This window comes from Scyliorhinus canicula, chromosome 5, assembly GCF_902713615.1.
Source record: "Scyliorhinus canicula chromosome 5, sScyCan1.1, whole genome shotgun sequence".
NCBI lineage: Eukaryota > Metazoa > Chordata > Chondrichthyes > Carcharhiniformes > Scyliorhinidae > Scyliorhinus > Scyliorhinus canicula.
Window position 1 is genome coordinate 97,344,199 of NC_052150.1, and position 24,007 is coordinate 97,368,205.

Sequence of the window (24,007 nt, forward strand, 5' to 3'; positions counted from 1 at the left end):
GCCATTCACAACGCCCCTTCCCTCCCCCACCTCCTACCTGACTTCATGCTCTTGAGGAAGCCCTCACTGTGAGGCAGCACGGAGGAGTCATGTTTGATCCTTTCGTGAATATTCAGTTTCCCGCGGACTGCCGGAATGCGCAGAAATTCAACTTGGAGCAGCTAGAAGACGTTGGAAGTGAGCCAGTAAGTAAAGACAACCGTAGGAAAGGAGATGGATGTCGATGACCCAGAAGAAAGCCACTGGAAAGGGGACGATCAAACGTCCGCCGTCAAGTGAACGGACCTGTGGCGGAGGCTGGATCGCTGGGTGGAGCCATTCCCTTCACAGTGGAAACTCTGACCGAGGTGATGGCTGGAGAATTTGAGAGGCAGTTCATTAAGCACATGGAGGTGCTGCGAAAGGAGATGACGGTTGAGATGAAGGAGTGGGTGGAGGTAGCGCTTGCATCGGTGAAGGTGGCAGTGTCGAAGATATCAGCCGAGGTACAGGAAAAAGGAGAGAAGTTGAATGGGGTGAAGGAAGCTCTGTCCAGGACAGCGACCAGTTTACCTCGATGGACGAGGAGTTGTGGGGTGGCGGAGGCCAACAGAGCCAAGGTGGAGGATCTGGTCGAGGCAGCAGAAATGACGAATCATGGGCCTGCCCGAGGGGCTCAAGCCCAAGCTGACAGCAAACGAGCCACCAAGGGCAGTTATAATTTACTTTCAGGGGCTGGTTTAGCACACTGGGCTAAATCGCTGGCTTTTAAAGCAGACCAAGGTAGGCCAGCAGCACGGTTCAATTCCCATACCAGCCTCCCCGAACATGCGCCGGAATGTGGCGACTAGGGGCTTTTCACAGTACCTTCATTTGAAACGTACTTGTGACAATAAGTGATTTTCATTTTTTCATTTCATAAGTTTTGCATTAAGAAGGCCCTGAATTGGGCGGAGCAAAGGCATGAGGTGAAGTGGGATGGCATTGGTATTCAGATATACCAAGACTTGACAATGGAAGTGGCGAGAAAGCAGGTAACCAGTGGGCAGTGACGGCAGTACTCTACAGTAACGGTGTGAGGTTTGGCGTGGTCTACCCGGCGATGAGGCGGGCAACCTGCAATTCAAGGGGCTTTGACTTCGAGACAGGTGAAGGCCGAAGGACTGGGAAGGAGATGAGAGATGGGACTTAAGACAGAGGGGATGGGGACTGTGCTTAGCCTTTATCTCTCTTTTTGGATTGTTACTTGTTCTGTATTTGTGGGGGGAGGGTGAAAAGAGAACAGCTGGGTTTTTGGGTTGGTTGAACAGGGAAGGGTAGTTTAGCTTTGTTATAGTATACAGTACTGTAGCACAGTGGTTAGCACTGCCGTTTCACAGCTCCAGGGTCTCAGGTTTGATTCCCGGCTTGGGTCACTGTCTGCGTGGAGTCTGTACGTTCTCCCAGTGTAGCGTGGGTTTCCTCGGGATGCTCAGATTTCCTCCCACAGTCCAAAGAGGTGCACGTTAGGTGGATTGGCCATGCTAAATTACCCTTTAGTGTCCAAAAAAAGGTCAGGTGGGGTTACTGGGTTATGGGGATTGGGTGGAGGTGTGTGCTTGGATAGGGTGCTCTTTCCAAGGGCTGGTGCACTCGATAGGCCGAATCAGCTGGTCATGGTCAATGAATGCAGCCGTTTGGCATTGGCAGAGCATGAACAGGAAGGTGAGGAGAGACCCAGACAACAGAGGTGACTGGACAGACCGAGGGTTTAGTGTTAAAGAGTGTCCTATTTACAACTGAGTGAGAGGCCGTGCTGGGAATACCTGCATTTGTCCCAAGACCAAGTACATCACATATGCCACATTCTTTAATGGGCGGCATGGTAGCACAGTAGTTAGCATTGATGCGCGACCACTTGATCCTTCTTTAGTGATCAGAGACCTGCCCCAGTTTCAGAGGTCCCCCACTAGGATGCCTGTGAGCATCTCAGCTGTTAGTGGAGTGGCCACCAATGCTGTAGGAGCCTCTACCATTTTTTAAAAATAATTTCCCCCACTACTATTCTCTATTGAAAGAGCCAATGGTTCATCCTCACAGATAACCAATAACTTAAGGGTTACCCAGTTATCTAATGCAAAGACATACTATTTTTTGTTACCAGTAATCTGAAAGATGTAACAACACATACTTATAACTGGCAGCACAATGTACTTCTACTGGCAGTCGTCCCTCCTAGGTGTTCCAATTCCTAATCTCAATCATACAGCAGCAGTCCTGGTGACGGGAGAAGAGGAATGACACTAACAAGCCTAGCCTAAAGTGTTAGCCACTTCAACACGGAAAATATTTCATTTAAAAACAAAATAACCAAGAGTACATTTCTCCTCTTTGCATTAGTTGCTGCTGAGATTCTGATGATGCCTTAACTGAACACAATTGCACCGTATTCGTCTTTTATTGCCTTGGGCACATTAACCTGTGAAACAGACTGGACATTGTCTGGCTTTTGTGAACAAATCGGACTTCCAGCATCTCAAGAAGTAGCCCACATTCAGTGACTTGGTGAAGACCTCCGCTTGTGGCCATCCTCTCATTGGTGCCTAATCAAGCTTACACCTGATTGTGCAATTTTCACCCCAAGGCTCTCCTTAACACACATCTTAACTTAACTGGCTAGGCAATGGCTTTTCAATGCATTATCCACTTGCTGGCCCCGTGATCAGAGATTGAACAGTTGTGAGAGAGTATGAATGCAGTCCGTTTGCCGGGCTACTGCAGAATTCCTTGAGGTGTGGTTTGGTGGGGACATGCAGAGATTTTCTTTGAAGAATTCTGTTTTAATGGAATCTGTTTCTGCACTTCCTGGAGCTGTAAATCAGATACCAGAATTGTATCTTTCTGCAGAAAGATCCTACTGGTTTTATGAAGCTATTGGATTTTATTCCAGAGATGCCTATTATTGTTGTCCCTACCAAATCTGTAATTTATTTAAAAATATATTTTTATTCTCCTCCTTTTTCACATTTCCATCGAACAATAAACAACAATCAATAAAGAATGCAATGTGAATCACATGTCAATAACAACTATCCCATCCTCCCACCAAACCTCCAAACATTAGTCCGCATGTTAACATAAACAAATGACAAAAAGGAATCAGGTACCCCTCCTCCATACCCTCTCCCAACTCTTCCTCCCACTTTGCTTTGATCCCTTCCAGTGATGCCTTCTCCTCTACCAAAATGGGGGGTGGGTGGGCTGTATGTGTTAGGGGGCCAATACTACCCCCTTCTCTAGTCCCCTCTCGTCAGCACCTCCTCCAGCAATGTGGAAGCCGGCTCTACTCTATATCTCCTTTCTGGCAAAGTCTCAAACCTGCATATATCTAAATATTTCCCATAGTCACCATTAACACATAGTCCCCTCCCACCCCACACCCTAATATTCAATGTAATCCAATTCTCAAAAGTGCATAATGAATAATGTCCATGAATTGTAGAACCCTTCCCATCAGTTTAAACTTAACCTTCTCAAGAGTCAAGAAATCCAGCAGGTTCCCCTGCCACGCCAGGGCACAGGGTGGAGAGGTTGATCTCCACCCTAACAAGATCCACCTTCAGGCGATCGACGAGGCGAAGTCTACAACATCTGCCTCCGCATCCGTTTCCAACCCCAGCTGGTCAGACACCCCGAATATGGCCTCCCGAAGGCCCGGGTCCAGTTTCACAGGCACCACTTCAGAGATTACCCTAACAACCTCTTTCCAGTAATCCTCCAGCTTTGGACAGGACCAAAACATCTGAACGTGGTTTGCGCCCCCCTCCCCCACAACATTCACACACATCTTCTACCCCCTTAAAGAGCCGGCTCATCCTCGCTCTTGTAAGCTGTGCTCTATATACCACCTTCAGCTGTATCAGCCCCAACCTTGCACACAAGGTGGAGGCATTCACCCTCCGGAGCACATCACAACAGAACCCCTCCTCCATACCCTCTCCCAACTCTTCCTCCCACTTTGCTTTGATCCCTTCCAGTGATGCCTTCTCCTCTACCAAAATGGGGGGTGGGTGGGCTGTATGTGTTAGGGGGCCGATACTACCCCCTTCTCTAGTCCCCTCTCGTCAGCACCTCCTCCAGCAATGTGGAAGCCGGCTCTACTCTATATCTCCTTTCTGGCAAAGTCTCAAACCTGCATGTATCTAAATATTTCCCCCTGCTTCAGCCCATACTTCTCTTCCAGCTCCTTCAATCTGAAAACCGACCCCAAGAAACAAATCCTTTAGTGTCCAAATTCCTTTCTCCTCCAATCTCTGAAAATTTCCATCCCACTTCCCTGGCTCAAATCTATGGTTCCCCCTTGACCCTGCCCTCAACCTAAAGTGCTGGCGAAACTGCCTCCAAATTCTCAATGAAGCTATTACTCCCGGAAGGCTAGCGCCTTCAATCCCGGCCCCCTACCCAAACTCTCCTCCATTCTGACCCATTGGGAGTCAACCCCTCTGACCCAGCTCCGTACCGTCTCCAGATTCGCTGCCCAGTAATAATACATCAGATTCAGACGACCCAAACCCCCTGACTGCCTTCCTCTCTGTAGTAGCACCTTTTTAATCCTGGCCATCTTCCAGATGTGAACGAGGTAATCATCCCTTCAATCTCTCTAAAAGAAATGTCTTTGGCAGGAAAAATCGGCAGGCATTGGAAAATAAACAGGAATCACAGCAACATATTCATTTTAACCGCCTGTGACAGAGGGAGACCATCCCACCTTGCCAGATCAGCTTCCAAAATCTGTAATTTTTAAGGAAATCAACCAAATTGGTGTTGAGGTTTCACAATAATCCCATCGTCAGAATACTTCTGAATTGAAATTGATCCTTTTGCCATTTACATTAGGACACTAAATAACTGTTTCCTGGCCTTCTGCAAGTTTTCTGGGATTTTCCAGATTATCTGGTGGATGCAGTTCTCTGCTAGAAGCAACTTTAAGGCAACCCTTGGTCAGTGGCAATAATCAGATAACACTACTTACAAATATTTTACTGTGCTATCACAGCTTAACATTCTGTGTTATTGGATTTAGGGAGAGGATCAGTGTGAATGGGACTGACAGATGCCCATTCTCCATCCCAAGGTTCGAACACTTGCTCGTCTTACAATGGTGAGGTCAAGAACATTGTGACAATCAAAGTGGCTGCTGGAATAAATTTAGAGTCCAGGGGATTTCAAGATGCTTTAGCCCGACTAAGAAGCAACAAAAAAAGCTGACTTGAAGAAGCCAGAAATGTCTAAACCATAGAATCCCAACAGTGCAGAACGAGGCCATTTGGTCCATCGAGTTGCAGCTTTTTGTTTTACAAGTTCCGGGGGGGGGGGGGGGGTTTATTCACTTAATTATTTTTCATTTATTTATTTTTTTACAAGTTCGGGGAGGTTTTACTTGATAAAATGTTTCAGGAAAAAAATGCAGAACTTTGGACAGATGGAGACTCCATACTTTCCGACACCAGAAGGATTCACCTTCATCTAACAGGTTCCATTGGAAGAGCGTGTACAAGGTCCAAAGAGACCCAAAACCATTTCCTCCATTTTTGTCAGCAGCAAACAAGGCAAGATAAAATCGTGGGTCGCGCAGATCGGCCAGCGTGGGTCGTGAAGGTTGGCCGGTTGGCAAAAATGGGTCCCCAGAAAAAAAGTTTGAAGAACACTGGCCGAGAAGGATATGGGCAGCAGACACATGGGAACCCCACTACCTGCAACACTCCCCTCCAAGCCACACACAATCCTCACTTGGAAATATATAACCGTTCCATCATTGTCACTGTCACGGGATCAACATCCAGGACAAAGCAGTCCGCATGATTGGCATCCAGAGAATCTTCAAGACCCACTTCCTCTACCACTGACAAACAAAGAGGCAGGAGTGTAAACGATCTACAAGATGCACTGCAGCAACTCACCATGGCTCTTTCAACAACACTATCCAAACCCACAACCTCTATCCCAGAGAAGGACAAGGGCAGCAGATGTATGGTAACTCAGCCACCTACCTGCAACTTCCCCTCCAAGTCAAACAATATCCCGACTTGAAATATAACCTGGTTCCTTCACTGTCACTGGGTCAAATCCTGGAACTCCCTCCCTAACAGCAGTGGATGTACCTACATCACATGGACTGCAGTGTTCCCCACCACTTTCTCAAGGCCAATTAAGGATGGGCAATAAAAATACTGGCCTAACAAAAACAGAAAATACTGGACAATCTCAGCAGGTCTGACAGCATCTGTGGAGAGAAAAGGGAGCCAATGTTTCGAGTCTGGATGACTCTTAGTCAAAATGCTGGTCCAGCTAGCATCATCCACGTCATGTGAAATCATAAAAAAATATATTGGCAGAGTAGCTGCAACACACAATGAATAACATATAACAGTTAACAAATAGGTCCAATATTGACTAGAATACCAAGGATAGCTCTCTTGCTCTTAGAACATAGAACAGTACAGCACAGAACAGGCCCTTCGGCCCTCAATGTTGTGCCGAACAATGATCACCCTACTCAAACCCACGTAACCCGTATACCTGTAACCCAACAATCCCCCCATTAACCTTACACTACGGGCAATTTAGCATGGCCAATCCACCTAACCCGCACATCTTTGGATTGTGGGAGGAAACCGGAGCACCCGGAGGAAACCCACGCACACACGGGGAGGACGTGCAGACTCCACACAGACAGTGACCCAGCCGGGAATCGAACCTGGGACCCTGGAGCTGTGAAGCATTGATGCTAACCACCATGCTACCGTGAGGCCCCTTCTTTGAATTAGTGCCCTGGGCTCTTTTATGTGCCAGCGGGAAGAGCTAAATGGTGTGCAATGTGGGATCTTATGGGTCATCTTACGTTGGTCCTCATCTTCACCCAGTCTCACCCGTGGCCCCAAGTAGTTGTTAGCACGTGACAATGGTCACACCCCAATGAACCGTTTCAATGGGCGAGCCAAGACAGGTGAGGATAGCTGTTGGGGTTTCCATTCTGTGGCTTAGGGGTTTGACTACCCTGGCACGCGAAGGCTGATTCCAGTGGACCGGGCAGATGAGATTAATTTAAGGTCCAACAGACTAGAAGCCAGTTCAGCACCATGTTATAAAACATGCAGAGTTTGATAAGACACAGAAGATGTCTCAGTAACCCACTCTATTCCAGATCATCTCCAGCTATCTGGACTCGTCTTTCCAGTGGACCAAGATAGATCAGGTGTGGACTAAAGAGGGATGATGAGCAACTCAGTTACTGTAATGCAATTCACACATGTCATATCATCTATCTTCAGAACCCTTCTAAATACCATAGAACAACATGGTCAAAGGATAAAGAAGGTTAAGGCAGGGCCTCAGTTTAATGTTTGGATTGTTCAAAGCAGAGTTGGCATGGACTCGATGGCTGAATGGCCTCTTTCTATCCTGTTATTCTCCATGACCTCAGACAGCGGAATACTCCCTCACTACTCCACTGGAGTGCCAGCTTTGATTTCTGTCCTGCAGTGGGAGTTAAACCTGGTGATTCAGAGGCAGAGTGCTACAAACTAAGCCATAGCCTCCAAGGCTACCACCTAAGAGGGCTCATCAGCACCTTGTCAAGGGTAATTCGGGATCGGCAATAAATGCTGGACAAGTCAGCAGCACCCACATCCCATGAACAAATAAAAAAACAAAATTATACCGTCAGGATCTATGCATCATGCTAACATGTTAGTATGATGCATAGATCCGGATGGCATAAGTCAGAGTCCGGAACATGTTAACATCAAAGAGGAGGCGGTATTGGGTTTTTAAAAAAAGATTAAAGTGTATAAGTCTCCTGGGCCGGATGGAATTTATCCCAGAATACTGAGGGAAGCAAGGAAGGAAATTGCTGGGGCCTTGACTGACCTCTTTGTATCCTCATTGATCCCAGAGGACTGGAGAATAGCTAATGTGGTACTGCTGTTTAAGAAAGATAACAGGGATAATCTGGGAAGCTATAGGCTGGTGAGCTTCACGTCGATAGTAGATAAATTGTTGGGAGAGAATTCTCAGGGACAGGATTTATACCATTTGGAAACAAACGGACTCATAACAAACGGGAGCACGGTAGCACAAGTGGATAGCACTGTGGCTTCACAGCGCCAGGGTCCCAGATTCGATTCCCTGCTGGGTCACTGTCTGTGCGGAGTCTGCACATTCGCCTTGTGTTTGTGTGGGTTTCCTCCGGGTGCTCCGGTTTCCTCCCACAGTCCAAAGACGTGCAGGTTAGGTGGATTGGCCATGCTAAATTGCCCGTAGTGTCCAAAAGGTTAGATGGGGTTACGGGAATAGGGTGGAAGTGAGGGCTTAAGTGGGTTGGTGCTGACTCGATGGGACGAATGGCCTCCTTCTGCACTCTATGTTCTATAAGCGATAAACATCATTGTTTTGTGAAGGGGAGGTCGTGCCTCACTAACTTGATCAAGTTTTTTGAGGAGGTAACAAAGATGATTAATGAGGAGAGGGCGGATGTTGTTTACATGGACTTCAGTAAAGCCTTTGACAAGGTCCATCATGGCAGACTGGTACAAAAGGTGAAGTCACCCGGGATCAGAGGCGAGGTGGCAAGATGGAGACAGAACTAGCTCGATCACAGAAGGCAAAGGGTAGCAGTAGAAGGGTGTTTTTCTGAATGGAAGATTGTGACTAGTTGTGTTCCATAGGGATCTGTGCTTGGGCCTCTGTTGTTTGCAGTGTACATAAACGATTTGGAGGAAAATATAGCCGGTTTGATTAGCAAGTTCGCGGATGACACCAAGATTGGCGAGTGGCAGATAGTGTTGAGGATTGTCAGAGGATACAGCAGGACATTGATAGGTTGGACACTTGGGCAGAGAAATGGCAAATAAGAGTTTAATCTGGACAAATGTGAGGTAATGCATTTTGGTAGGTCTAACATAAAAGGGGGGAAATATACCTAAATGGCAAAACTCTTAGGAATACAGAAAGTCAGAGAATCTGGACATGCAGGTCCACAGATCTTTGAAGGTGACAACACAAGTGGACAAGGTAGTAAAGAAAGCATACGAAACGCTTGCCTTCATTGGACGGGCATAGAGTATAAAAACTGGCAAGTCATGCTACAGTCGTATAGAACCTTGGTAAGGCTACACTTGGAATATTACGCACAATTCTGGTTGCCACACTACCAGAAGGATGTGAAGGCTTTGGAGAGGGTGCAGAGGAGGTTTACCAGGATGTTGCCTGGTCTGGAGCGTGTTAGTTATGTGGAGGCTGAATAGATTTGGACTGTTTTCATTAAAAAGACAGAGGTTGAGGGGTGACTTGATAAGAGGTCTACAAGATTATGAGGGGCATGGATAGAGTGGATGGGCAGGCACTCTTTCCCAGGGTGATGGGGTCAGTCACCAGGGGGCATAGGTTTAAGGTCCGTGGGGCAAAGTTTAGAGGAGATGTGCGAGGCAGGTTTTTTACGCAGTGGGTGGTGAGTGCCTGGAACGCATTGCCAGGGGAGGTTGTGGAAGAAGATACATTAGTGGCGTTCAAAGGGCATCTTAGCGTTCAAAAGGCATCTTGACAAACACATGGATAGGATGGGTATAGAGGGATACGGCACAAGGAAGTGCTGAGGGTTTTGGCAAAGGGTGGTATCATGACCGGTGCAGGCTTGGAGGGGCAAAGGGCCTGTTCCTGTTCTGTATTGTTCTTTGATCAATCCTGGTGAAACCCATAATGAACATCAATGAGCAGGTTATTGTGAATAGGCGGTGCTTAATGGATTACTAATGACTCCTTTCACACAAGCAACAAAAACGTGCTGGAAGATTGATCAGGTTGTAGTTTTTTGAGTCATATTTTTTGTGCTGCAACGTACTTGGGATGTCTTCCAAATGTTGGATACATGGCAGCATCAGAGGTGCACCTTAGCTCAGCTAAGGGAGTGACATATTCTGTTTTGGTCTTCCTCACTAGTCAGGATGGCAACAGGGCCCAAGCTCTCCTCGAGTCCAGTGTACACAACCATTTCTAATTGACAAATGGTGGAGGGGTTAAACAAATTTGGCAAGGGGATAAACTATTAGAGAAGAGAAATAAAGTGAAGATAGGATTGGGCAAGGCAAAAAACACGGAGTAAATTCAGAAATATGAGATCACACAGGGGATCAAATGGGAAGCAGTCCAAGATGGTTCTGAATTGCATGTACGTAAACATTGTAGCCACCTGGGGTGGCCACTGCCCAACACAAAATGGAAGATTACAAAGAATGCAGGGAAAATGGACATGTTGCAAAAGCAAGCAGCTTGCAAAAGCGCTGGTGTATTCTGACTGCTGCAGAAACCAGACAGCACTGTGAAAAAAACAAGTTAATATACTAATGAGGCAATACCCGGTGATTCCCAGGTACAATGGAAACAAGTTAACTCAAATCGCTACATTGAATAGAAGGCCAGACTTCTCGGCGCCAAGAGAACTCCAAAACAATAAGCCCCAAGAACCGTCCAGTGATCGAGGGACTGCCCCGTTATTGGGGAAATTCAAATCAATCGATTGCGAGCGTATAGAGGGTCCGCCCAGGTGGACGCGAGACCCTGGGAGAGGTATAAGACAGAGACCCCGACCCCAGCTCGCTCTCTTGACCAGCTCCTCTTAGCCAGCGCTCTCCGTGCAGCAGAAGACCTTGAGAAGGGGAGGCCTGGTCAGCAGCCGCCATCAAGTTAAGTGTCATAGAACGCGCGCTACGAGAGTAAACACTCCTGACCCCTTTAGTCTACACCGACTGTAAGCCTGCGGATCCAGGACAAAGCTAGAGGCCGTTGTTCCCTGATCCGGCAGTTCCCTTATTCCAGATAAGTATTGGCCTGTTAGTGGTAGGATTAGCCTAGTCTTGTAGTTTTATATGCATAATTAGTAGATAACTGTATTATAATAAACGTGTCTTGTTTGAACTTACTAACTGGTGTATGGAGTTATTGGTCTGAACTTGAAACTTGTGGCGGTATCTAAACGATACCTGGCGACTCTAGAGCTAAGGAACGAAACAGAGCCAAATCGAGTGTAAAGCACACTCACCCAGAACGAGCAACAACATACGAGGTGGTGTAAATAAGATTGGTGTGCACAAGTTCTCATAGTAGCAATAATGGACACCCAGCTCAAAGAAGGCAAGTATTGGGAACTATATTTCTGTATACAGGTATTCAGGAAAAGGGAGAAATATGTACAACTTTCTTGATTAATGTGCTTCAAGGCTCAGTAAGAAATAAAGAAGAGTGTTGGATTAAAAATAAAAACAAAAAACTGCAGATGCTAGAAATCGACACTAAAATCCAAAAATGGTGGAAATACTCAGTAGATGAGGCAGCAGCTGTGGAGAAAAACAGCATAAATGTTTAAGTGCGATGGAACTGTTCTGATGAACAGTTAATCTAATTTGAAGAATAAAGTACAAAAGCAAGGATATTATGCTGAACCTTTACAAAACACTGTTTAAGACCTCAGCTAGAGTAATGTGCTTAATTCTGGGTGTCACACTTTAGAAAGGTGTCACAATGTTAAGACCTTGAAGAGGGTGCAAAAGAAATATAGCTATCGGATATGAGGGACCCAATTTGTGCGGAGAAGCTAGATTGCTCTCCTTAAAAGCAGAGAATGTTAACAGGAGATTTGATTTAAATATTCAAAATGATCAATAATTTTGATAGTGTAAAGAGAAACTGTCGTTTTCAGCAGCAAAAGGATCAGTTCTCAGAAGACAGTTGGCAAAAGAATCAGACATGACAGGAGGATTTTTTTTTTTATATATACACAGCGAGTTGTGACCAGGAATGAAAGATTGGTAAAAAGAGATTCAACAGCAACATTCAAAAGAGATCTGGATAAATGCCAAAAGCAGAAGATAATAGCGTTAGAAGTGAAGACCAGGGATGGGGTTGATTGGATAGAACTACAAAAAAGAGCCAGCCAGGCTGTATGATTCTGTGACTGAATGGACTGAACAATATTTTACAATGCTAGAAAATAGTAGGGCTTTGAGGGGAGGCTGAACAGAGTGAACTGCTTGGCACTATGGATTGAAGATGTAGCAAAGACAAAATAATGCATTTATATCGCATTTTTAATCGATCCCAGCCCCGGGTCACTGTCCGTGTGGAGTTTGCATATTCTCCCAGTGTCTGTGTGGGTCTCACCCCGGAACTCAAAATGATGTGCAGGGTAGGTGGATTGGCCACGCTAAATTTGGAAAAGAAGAATTGGATACGCCAGATTTATATTTTAAAAATATAGCATTTTAAATCTAGAAAAGCACTTTACAGAGGTGTAATCAAACAAAAATGGATGGTGAACCAAAGGAAAAAAAACATTGGGGTGTCCAAAAGCTTGGTCAGATCCGGGTTCAATAAGAATGAGATAGAAAAGCAGAGAAGGCGAGATGAAGGACCAGGGGCAGGTTGGAATAGGTTTAGGAAAGGAATTCCATGGCCACCAATAGTGGGATAAAACAGGTGGAATGTGTAAGAGGCCATAAACAGAGGAATGACAAGCTCTGGAGGCGCTGTAGTACTGGAAAGGTTTAGAGATGGGGAGTGATGAGGGCGTCAAGGGTCTTGAGGTTGAAGATGTTAGGGGACCAGAAACCAACACAGAGAAAGAAAGACAGGAAGTAGGGTGGGAGGATGCTTCTGTGGAACATAAACACTGGTATAGACCAGTCGAACTAAGTGGCTGGTTGCTATGCAATAAATTCAGGGGTAGCCAGCCAGGGGAGCAGTGAAATGGCAGAGTGTGCACTGATAAAGGCATGAATGAAGACTTGACCAACAAATGTGTCAAATCGAGAAAGTGGGCGATATTGCAGAGGAGGGAATAGGCAGTCTTTTTGAAGAAGCAGATAAAAAGTTGGATGCTGCGCTCCAGGATAAACAGGACACCAAGATTGCTAACAGTTTGTATGTCTGTGACAATAAGAATAAAGCACGATGGAATCAGTGGAGTTTGTGGTAGGAGTCAAATGGCAACATCCTCAGGCTTTGCAATTGTGGCTGGAGCTTAGTGAAGCAATATGACAACAGAGAGTGAAGGGGTGGCAGACTGATAAAACTTGCCATTGCCAGTGGAAGTGTGGTGGTTTAACCTACAACTGCATTATTTTTCACAAATGGCAGGATGTAGTTTTGTCTTTTATATTCATATGTTGGACCGCACCATGGTTGAGAATAGGGTTATTCTTGGAACTTCCTCCTTCGGACGCCGAAGAATCAAGCAACACAGTTTTCAATGGATGTGGTTGGACTATAGAGCTTTGCTTTTATCTATTGGTATGGAGCCACTATAACCTTGCCTTGGCATGTAGCTAGCTCGGATTTATAGCTTCACTCGGTAAGTGCCTCCAATTCCAATGCTGCCATTGGCTTACATTACCTCCTGTTTACCCAGGTTGTGATTGCTAGACCTGCCCTGACCCAGTTTGAAGTGGTAGCAGAAATTATGGATTAATAAACACATATCAGAGTTTCTAACTAAAATATCCAAAATATTTAAATTACATTTCAAAGGAACAATCAAAAGCAAAAATATTGAACAGAAACAAAATCTTCAATGGTTTGATTACCCTGTTCGAGACAGGTCTTTGGATAATAAAGTCTTCAGGTTGGCAGGTTCTATCCACCTTGGACTACTTGCCCCATTAAGGGTTTCTAAGTCAGCTGAAAATAATTATTGTTGCAATTCTTGCATAATGAACTCCCCGTGATAATTTGATCTTAGAAATTAGAATAACTCAATTTAAAAACCTGGCAGGTTCTTTTACCCATCGGAGTACCAGAGCCATCTATCCAACTTGGAAACATAACATATTTCCTTACCCATTAAGAGAAAATAATGACTTACTATGTCTGATTTTGCAGACAAACCCAGCTACAATCACTTGCTAAATAGGGTGCACTGCTCCAAGTCAAGTTAACTTGTTCCAGCAACAGGAATTATCTTCATTGATTAACCATTTAGAATAAGCTAACGTTTTAATCATATTTCAAACTGATTTTTTTACTGACATATTCATGATAGTACAATAGAATATGTCCATTAGGAACATTTTAATACCCAATTCGTGCTACATAATAGACCAGCACTATAACTTGGCACCTCGATAGCAACTTTATCAAAGTACAATATTCCAAGTTGCTTTATTGGAGCAAAAGCAGATTAAATGTCAGACCAACCACATAAGGAGACATTAGGATAGATCAGTGAAGCAGGTTTAATGTAGTGTTTAAAGAAAGGGAAAAGTTTAGAGGTTGAGAGAAGGAACGCCAGAGCTCAGAATCTAGAAAGCTGCAGACTGAGCCACCAGTGGTCATGTGATTAAAAGCAGCGTTGGGTGAGAGATCAGAAATGCAGGAAAGCAAAGATGTGGACTGTTTTAGGGCTGGGGGAGGTTACAAGAACAGGAAGGGAAAATGCATGGAAGTCTGATGCCATTAAAAAGGCGGCCGAGAATGATCAGGAGCCAATGTAGATGAGTGAGTACAGTGGTGATGGGTGAATGGGACTTGATCGGAGTGAGGAAAAGTGTAGCAGAGGTTTGGATCAGTTCAAGTTTATGAAGGATGAAAGAGGAGCGGCTGGCCGGACAGCATTGGAATAATCGAGTGCAACTAGAAACATAGAAATAGGAGCTCGAAAGTCAGCCCTTTCAGCCTACTCTGCCATTCATTATCATCCATCTCGATAGCCCGTTTCCACCTTTCACCATATCCTTGGATTCCTTTAGCCCCAAGAGCTTTATCTAACTTCTTCTTGAAAACATACAATGCTTTGGTATCAACTACTTTCAGTGGTGGCGAATTCCACAGGCTTACCACTCTAGGTGAAGGAATTTCTCCTCATCTCAGTCCTAAATGGTCTACCCAGTATCCTCAGAATGGTTCTGGACTTGCCCTCAACGAGAACATCTTTCCTATAGCTAACCTGTCGAATCCTAGAATTTTATAGGTTTCTATGAGATTCCCCACTCATTCTTCCGAATTGCAACGAATATAATCCTAACCGACTCAATTTTCTCCTTGTACATCAGTCTAACCATCCCAGCAATCAGTCTGGTAAACCTTCCCTGTACTCCATCTGTCGCAAGAACCATCTCTCCTCAGATAAGGAGACCAAAGCTGCTCACAATATTCCGGGTGTGGTCTCACCAAGGCTCTGTATAACTGCAGCAACACATCCCTGCTCCTGTACTTGAATGCTCACACTATAAAGGCCGGCATACCATTGCTTTCTTTACTGCCTGCTGCACCCGCATGCTTACCTTCAGCGACTGGTGTACAAGGACACCCAGGTATTGTTGCACATTCCCCTCTCTCAATCTATAGCCATTCAAATAATAATCTACCTTCCTGTTTTTGCTACCAAAGTGGATAACCCCACATTTATCCACAATAAACTGCATCTGGCTTGCAGTTGTCCACTCATTCAGCTTGTGCAAATCACACTGAAGCATCTCTGCATCCTCCTCAGAGCTCACCTTTGCACCCAGCTTTGTGTCATCTGTAAATTTGGATTATATTACATTTAATTGTCTCATCTAAAATATTTAGATTGTGAATGGCTGGGGTCCTAGCACCAATTCCGGTGATACCCTATCCGCCGTCACTGCCTACCACTTGGAAAAAGACCTGCTTATTGCTCCTACTCTTTTGTTTCCTGTCGGCTAACCAGTTTTCCATCCATCTCAATAGAATGCGGCCAATCCCATGCACTGTTAAGTGTACAGACGTGAAGAGGAAGCAAAGTTACAGGTGAGAGTTTAAGCAACAATGAGCTGAGACAAAAGCAAAGATGGGCGATATTATGGACGAGATAGATAATGGCTTCCTTCTGTACCGTACTATTCTCTGTTAAAGACAGTCCCATTCAGCAAGAAGATAAAAGGTGAGGCATTGAAGGAGGATAGTATGGACAATTATGTCAAAGGCTGCAGACAGGTTGACAAGGAAGGTTGAGAAGAGATGGTTTACCATGTCCAAAGTCCCAGAGAATGTCATTTGTGACCTTGATAAGATCAATTTCAGTGCTGTAGCAGAAGTGGAAACCTAACTGGAGGAATTCAAACCTGGAGTAGTCTGAAATATAGGCACATATTTAGAAGGTAATATACACTCAAGGACTCGGCAGAGGCAAGAGAGAGTTTGCTGATGGGGAAATAGTTTGCAAGGACAGAGAGATCAAAGACATTTTTTTTTAAATTAAAAGGTGGATAACAGCGTCAGTTTTGCAGGGAGATGAGAAACCAGTACCAGAGGAGAAGGAACCATTAACTTGGGGATCAGGCAGGGAAGCTGGCTGATCAGCAGTTTAATGTGAAGGGGTGGAAAGCAGGAGTGGAAAAAAGCAGAGAGCTATCTTTACATTCCAAGGCAATTCTGGAATGAGTCGAGGAGAGAAGGACCCAACAGTGCTTTAATTAGTCAACCCAGATCTGACAATGAATGTTGTCCACAAGAAGAATTCAAGTTTGCATCCTTGGTCTTAAGGGAGTGGTGAGAGGGGTCCATTGTGGCAGATATGGTTTTATTGAGGGCATGGGCATCAAAAGGTTGAAGTGACTGACTCTATCAGTAGCCACAGGAAATGTCAAGGTGAATCAAGAGCTAGACAGTTAAGAATTTGAAAGTATATATAGTACATCCTTATTTTGTTTCTCAACACTTGGATGTCACTCATAATAACCGTTGCTTTTGAAGACAACAACTCACTTTCTTTTATACCTTAAGAACAATAGATTGATTCATTTTAATGGTCGGGAAAAAAAAGAGATTTCTTTGTGATCTCTGACCTGCAAAGGAAACTGTTATGCTCTCAGTTTCTTTGCACCTCACCCGAAGGCAGAGGCTGGTTGGGCTAAAGTTCTTGGTGCACAGTAATCTGACACTACTTAAATACCATCCTTTTTGCTTAAATCTACACATGGGAGCCTTGGTAGACTATTCAGCTGTACAAAATGTAATAATTCAGCTAAATCCTACACACTTACTTTGTACTTTCCAGCAGCAATCAGTGGACAGCAACAGTGGATGATTTTATCCTTTCTTATCTAAGCATCACCGAAGCAGGTGTCACATCCAAACTACTTTCTTGCTGAAAATCAACTTATCTGATCAAACCCAAGGTGTTCTAGGCTCAATATAAAAGATAGTACATTCACCCAAATCACAGAGAGAATTTCTGAAATCAAATTCTATTGTAACTTCAGGACAAGGATCCACTGCACTAATGCTCTATGTGCTGGCCTCTTACAGAATGTGCAAGTGACATCTGTAATTTGCATACTATATTTAGCAACAGTTGGATGTATCAATATAGATTAACACAAGAATTAACCTGGGGCCTTTCCAGCCTGAATGGTCTGGTGCCACAGTGGGCAATGCTTTTACTCACCGGAGTGCTCAGGGAAATTATTAAATGTAGAGAACACAATTAGATTTAAATGAAAGTGAGGATACTACAAAAACCTTGAAAGATGGAAATACCTGTACAAATACAACTATTTTATTTTTTAGAAACTGATCATGCAGTATTTTCAAAAGGACCTTCTTGTTGGTTCCAAGGTTCATTGAAACAAATGCATTCACTTCACCTCAGCCCCCAAAAGTCAATTTCAGTGGACTATTAGGAATCTAGACTGAACAGGGAAATACCACAATCTATATTTACCTCCTAATTTAAGGTTAGGAAGCATAATAATTGTCTTTACATTGCAAGGAGGTTATTTGAAATAGGTTTTTAAAAGTTTGGCACAAGATAGAGCAATTTTTCCTTTAAAAAATGGCATAATCCAATGAGTGAGCAGGAGCTTCTCACATTAAATTTGAGCCAATCTGCCTTTGTCTTCAGGACTAATGGGCTTTACTGAAACAACATTTTCTTATGATGCACTAGGAGCATAAACAGGAGCTTAATACATAATCTCTACCCCTTGATTAGTATACTGCTTATGGGACTGTTACCTGTGAACTGAACAGTTAATCTCTTCTTTAAAGAACATGGATTTAGAACATTTTCCTACTGTATGTGTAATCTATTCAGTAACTGACCAACAATAAAAAGAGTTTGCTGAAATAAGGTATCGAGTCGCACTTCAGTCTAAAAGACAGTTGAGATTTCAATTTCCTTTGCATTTGGAGTTACAGAAATCTCAGTAAACAAAACTTGTTTGAAACGGTCTTTTGACTAGATAAAGTATTAGGAAGTACAGTAAACTTGTTGTCCGGCACTCTACCAATTGGAATTCTCTCGTAACTGGAAATTCTGACAGGTCTATTTCTTTTTAAAAAGCCAATGACTTTGTGTTCAAACAATACTTTCTTCAAACAAAAAAAGGACCAACAACAAGGTTGTAAATGTGCAAAGTTATTTTTGGGTTTGACAATGAAATTAATAAATTATTGGGTCGGTTTCGTGCTTGGACACACCACCTTTTGCGTATCCAGAGCAATGTAATTTTCATAGTAACTTCATTACAGTATTAATGTAAGCCTACTTGTGACAATAATAAAGATTATGCAACCCTCCATTAACCAGCAAGTCTGATTAACTGGCACCATTCATTCCACGAGCATGGCAGATAACAAGATTTATCCTGGTTATTTCCCAGCTCGAGGCAGAAAGAGTTTTTTTTTTAAAATTTAGATTAGCCAATTATTTTTTCCAATTAAGGGGCAATTTAGCGTGGCCAATCCACCTACTCTGCACATTTTTGGGTTGTGGGGGCGAAACCCACGCAGACACGGGGAGAACGTGCAAACTCCACACGGACAGTGACCCAGAGCCGGGATTGAACCTGGGACCTCAGCGCCGTGAGGCGGTTGTGCTAACCACTAGGCCACCGCGCTGCCCCGAGGCAGAAAGAGTTTTGATAGTTTAGAAGACGTGATGGTCTCGAAAAAGAAAATAAGGTAAAAAGAGAATACTTTTAAAACGGCCTCTTATTAGGTACCTAGAAAATTTTAATCTGCAAATTATTAATGGTTGGAGATTTTGATCCTCAGAAGTCTTTACCATTGCCACTGGTAAATGCATCTCTCACTAAAATATGGCGCAAGGAAGTATCAGGATGGTTAAGTGATCTGAATCCACTTTTAAATTTTGTAGCTTGACCCTATTATTTTGTTCAGCATGCAGAACAATTCTTGTAACCCATTAGCCAAGAAGCAACTAAAGCGATTATTAAAATACAATTATCAAACAGTTACACGTACAGGAATAGAAATATCACTACTGATGTAGAAACATTCAACTTAAAGGAGCAAGTGCTGTGATATACACTTTCGCTTTATTAACATACATTGATGTAATTGGTATTGTAAAGCATCATTTTATAGCTTAAATGCAACAGAAATTAATGCACAGCTTTTCTCCAGTCCCAACAAAATGTTTTGCTACATATTTGGATGACATCTTTAACCAGCTAATGTGGAATCATTTGCGCATGTTTTGGGTTGTTCGAGGTTGGGGTTTTGGAAGAGGTTTTTGGACATAATGTCAACGATTTTGGGGATAGAGGTAGCCCTGGGTCGGGAGTGGCACTATTTGGAGTGTCGGAGGATGCAGGAGCACAGGTGGGGAGAGAGGCAGACATGTTGGCCTTTTCCTCCATGATAGCCAGGAGACAGATTTTGCTGTGCTGGCAGGACACTGAGCCGCCGAAGGCAAGGGATATGGGCGAGCGATCTGGCAGAGTTCCAGCATTTGGAAAAGAACAAGTTCACCATTTGAGGTGGAGGAGGAGTTCATCTACATAAACTACATAGGAAACACCAAAAGCAAATACAGACGACTTAAAACTTACTTTCCTGAAGACTGACCAACTTTCTATTTCCCCAACATATTTTGTGCATAACTACTATGAAAAAAGATTTTCTGCAAAATTTAAATAATTGCACATATAATGCAGTCTTTAGTATAAGAAATATCTGGCCCCCAGGGATGTCACTTAAACACCTAAACCACAATCTCCCAGATTATATATAACCTTTTGTTTTCCCTCTACCCTTCACCCAAAGACATTGAAAATTAGCTCTTGCAACATGCTACAAATAAACTCAAGTACAACTATATTAAAAGTAACGTTCTACACATTTATATTATCTGTTTACATATTTATATTATCGGTTTACAAATACTTGCCAAGTAAAGTCATACCTGTTAGATTGGCGATGGCCACTGGTATTCCTTGCACCTGGAGTCCTCCTGAACTCAAACTGCCAATGTTGATCGTCTGGAGGTTAGGAACTGATGCAAGTTGGGCAGCACTTAAATTTATGGTACCACCAGTCACAGTTACAGGAGTAATTTGGGCAATAGCAGTTTCACCAGAGTTACTGGAGGACACTGGAGTCACAGTTAGTTGCTGAGCATTCTGCAGCTGTACATTTGAAAGGCTCTGGATGTTCTGCAGTTGTATGGTCTGCCAGTTTATTTGCCCAGATGGTGTCAAGCTTGGTGCCCTGATGATCACCTGAGTTGGGCTCTGCAAGGTGGCCAGCTGAACATTCTGCAGGGCATGCGGCTGGACAGTTTGTACAGTGTGGCCTTGTACCGCAGTACCTTGGATGGTTTGAAGAGCATGGTGGGGAATTGTCTGAATGATCTGCTGCTGCTGCTGTCCCACAGCCAGCTGCACCTGCTGGAGTTGAGCCCCCTGCTCCGGCGGGTTCTGCAAGCCATTGGACTGGGCGGCGCTGGCGCCTTCTGCCTCGGAGACGGGCACAACGGCGGAGGCCGACTCCTCCTCGGTGTTTTCCGGGCTGGAGGTGTTGCTGCTGAAGACGGATTGAGCGGCGTCTGAGGAGTTGACCAGGGGGGAAGCGCTGCAGGAGAGGGCCGAGGAGGCCGTGCTCACGCAGGTGGCTGTGGAGGAGGTGGTTGTCGCGGCGGCTGCCGGGGCAGGAGGCGGAGAGTCGGGCGTGTTGTTCAGAGAGGCGCTGGGCGTGGAAAGGACCTGGTTCCCATTCGAGACCCCGCCGTCGGAAGGCTGGACGATCTGGATGGACCCTCCCCCGGTGCTGCCAGCCGCCATGCTGTTAATGGGCACGGCCAGAGTCACGCCGCCCCCTATGTTAATAGGCAAGGTGGCGAGCATTTGAGTCTGAGCGCCGGATATGTTGACTCCCTGGAGCTGCAGCGGGATGGACAGGCCGGGCCTGATCTGGATGGGGACGGCGCCGCTGCTGTTGTGAGGGGAGCTGCCGGGAAGCGCCACACTGCCGGAGGTGCCGCCGCCGCCCCTACAGCCGAGCGGGGCGATGATGGTCTGACCGCCCGCCGCCGACACGATCTGGATATGCCGGTGCTGCAGGTCGCCTTGGAGGCCGGCCGAGCTGAGTTGCAGTTGCTGCCCGTCCACCGTCTGCAGCTGCGGGATGACCTGGTACTGGAGAGTGGCGGCCGAGGTCCCCGAGCCCCCCGCCGTGCTGACCACCATGGTGGGGTTGGAAAGACTCTGCACCGGCACCACGTTATACTGACCGGCCGCCGACACGATGGGCCTGACTTTGGTGGGGGATCCTGCTGCGCCATCCTGTCCACTCGTCCCGTTGTTGGTGGTGGTGGTGGGAGCCGTCGACGCCCCTTGCTGCTGTTGTTGCTGAGCCGCGCCTTCTTTCGTCGGTGCAGGGCCGGCGGCGATAATCTGCCAGCCGTTCCCCGAGAGCTGAGCGGTGACGAGCTCCAGCTGCTGGGCCGCAACTCCCGAGCTCTGGTCGAGGACAAGCTGCCCGCCCTGGACGGCGTTGGAGGCGGCGGCCGCCCCGTCCGCAGGCCCCGGGGATCCGATCTTGCTGCAAGTGGCTGCGAGCAGGGCGAGAGGAGAGGGCTGGGTATCCTACCCCCACAGACACACACAGTGGGCGGGTTCAGAAAGGAAAGAGTGGGTGTGAATTTACATTAGCACAAAAAGGGGCTTCACTCAGGAAGTACAGAGCAATTAACGACAAAAACAGTTGCATTTCGATCGCTTAGAGCAAATTTTAAATCGTGCATTGCTAAGTTTATTTTATTTTAAAAATATAAATCAGGAAGTAGGTGCTCGGATCTGCAGGAAAAAAATGGCTTCACGTACAAATGCAACACAGACAAGTGGTTAGTAACATTAGTTCAGCAACAGCAGCAGTTGTGGCACAGGAAGCATTTTCATCTAAACGCGTAAAAATAAAATGTTAACACACGCATACTGTAAAAGTGTTGATTTGAAATTTTGAGATTCCATTACCTGTGAGCCTGATGTTTTGATTTGCAAATATTCACCAGGTTTCCCTCCTTCAGTCAGGGTGGCCATACTTTCCTCCTTCTGATCTGTGAACAAAAAAAATACAAATAATCGCAATAAGATAAGTTCATTTTTTTTCTAAATGGCTTGCCCGCTACTTTCACAGTTGTCTCAATCAAGCCATCAAATTGCCCAGGAAGGGAGGGGAGGGGAAAAAACAGAAACGTGGTTTGAAACCCGACCCAGTGGATACAAAGTAACACCCAAAAGAGGGTTGTCTCAGACAACTCACTACTGTAGATTCTTGGTGTCAGGCTGATCAATTAGCAGAAAGCTTGTCACCAAGGTAAATTGACTTTTTCCCTCTTGTTTTTTTTAAAAGGAGGGAGGGATAGAGGGAGGGTTACGTACCACTCATTCTGCATTGCTTAAGAAGGGGAGAAAAAAAAAATAAGGCCAGTACAAAATGTAGGCAGAACAAGGCAGGGCTGGCCCTTTCTTTCCACGAATGGCTGTTTGCGTAGGACGGAATAATCAGGTTCCTCTTGATTGACGGAAATGGTAGTGGGAGGCGGGGCTTCCCAGCCCGGCGACAGCGCCAGCGAACCCGGAGACTTGACCTTCCCAGCTCCAGCCGCCAGCCCATTGGCTCCGGGGCTGCGGCGCGGGGCGGACAGGGGCGGTGCGCGGAGCACGCCGGGGCATGTAGTTCCCCTCCCTCTGCCAAGCTGGCTCGGCGGCGGCGGCTGGAACTACAGCTCCCAGGTAGGAGGGGGGCAAGGACAGGCTTTCAGGCATGCGCGGTGGGCGGATGGACTGTGTGTGTGTCGACGCTCTGCCCGCCCCGGAGCTGCCCCTCCCCCCCTCTCCTCCTCTGCATCGGGGTAGGCTGGGCGGAAATGAACAAAGGCGGCGCTTTGTGTGCAGGGGGCGGTGGTGTTTTCATGTACGCGATTTAAAACAGGCACGGTTATATTTTCCAGGGTTTCGTGTTTCTCGTCGACCGTCTCTCCCAAGTTTCTGTGAGACCCCTCAATTCTAGATCAGATTTAGGGAAGAACAGATGCAATTTTGTGATGCATTTTTGTAATGCAGGTAGATGCAGTCTTGTAATGCAGATGACAGTGAGTGGATGCATTTTTGTAATGCAGGTGGACGTAGTTTTGTAATGCAGACGGCAGTGGTTGGGTGCAGTTTTATAATGCAGATGACAGTGGGTGGGTGCAGTTTTATAATGCAGATGGCAGTGGATACAGTCCTGTGATGCAGATGGCAATGGGTGGATTCAGTGTAATGCAGATGACAGTGGATGCAGTTTAGTTGTACAAATGGCAGTGAGTGGATGCATTTTTGTAATGCAGTTGGATGCAGTCTTGTAATGCATATGACTGAGTGGATGCAGTTTTGTAAGGCGGTGGGTGGGTGCAGTTTTATAATGCAGATGACAGTGGGTGGGTGCAGTTTAGTTGTACAAATGGCAGTGGGTGGATGCAAGTTTGTAATGCAGGAGGATTCAGTCTTGTAATGCAGATGGCAGTGGGTGGGTGCAGTCTTATAATGCAGATGACAGTAGGTGGTTGCAGCTTTGTAATGCAGGTGACAGTAGGTGGATGCAGCTTTTTAATGGAGGTGACAGTGGGTTGATGCAGATTTGTCATGCAGATGGAATGGGTGGATGCAGTTTTGTAATGCAAATGGAATTTGATTTGTTTATTGTCATGTGCACTGAGGTACCACAAAAAGTATTGTCCTGCGTACAGTCC

At 45.4% G+C, this 24,007-nt stretch overlaps 1 protein-coding gene across 3 annotated transcripts in view; it reads right to left on the reverse strand.

Annotated features, from left to right (window-relative positions):
• Positions 1 to 22,853, reverse strand: part of sp4 (sp4 transcription factor) — an 81,762-nt gene extending 58,909 nt beyond the window's left edge. Inside the window, exons 1-3 of one of the 3 annotated variants that reach the window (XR_005460687.1) lie at positions 22,656 to 22,853; positions 22,248 to 22,330; positions 20,180 to 21,860 (exon numbers count right to left, since the gene is read on the reverse strand). Coding sequence is in view for 2 of the 3 variants with exons in the window: in XM_038797436.1 (XP_038653364.1) it covers positions 20,180 to 21,860; positions 22,248 to 22,330; positions 22,656 to 22,662 (1,771 nt within the window). In the remaining variant the exon portion in view is untranslated. Of the gene's footprint in view, positions 1 to 20,179; positions 21,861 to 22,247; positions 22,331 to 22,536; positions 22,571 to 22,655 lie in introns of those variants that run through there. The other 2 variants (XM_038797436.1, XM_038797437.1) reach the window with 2 other exon arrangements.
• Between the last annotated feature and the right edge of the window lie 1,154 nt (positions 22,854 to 24,007).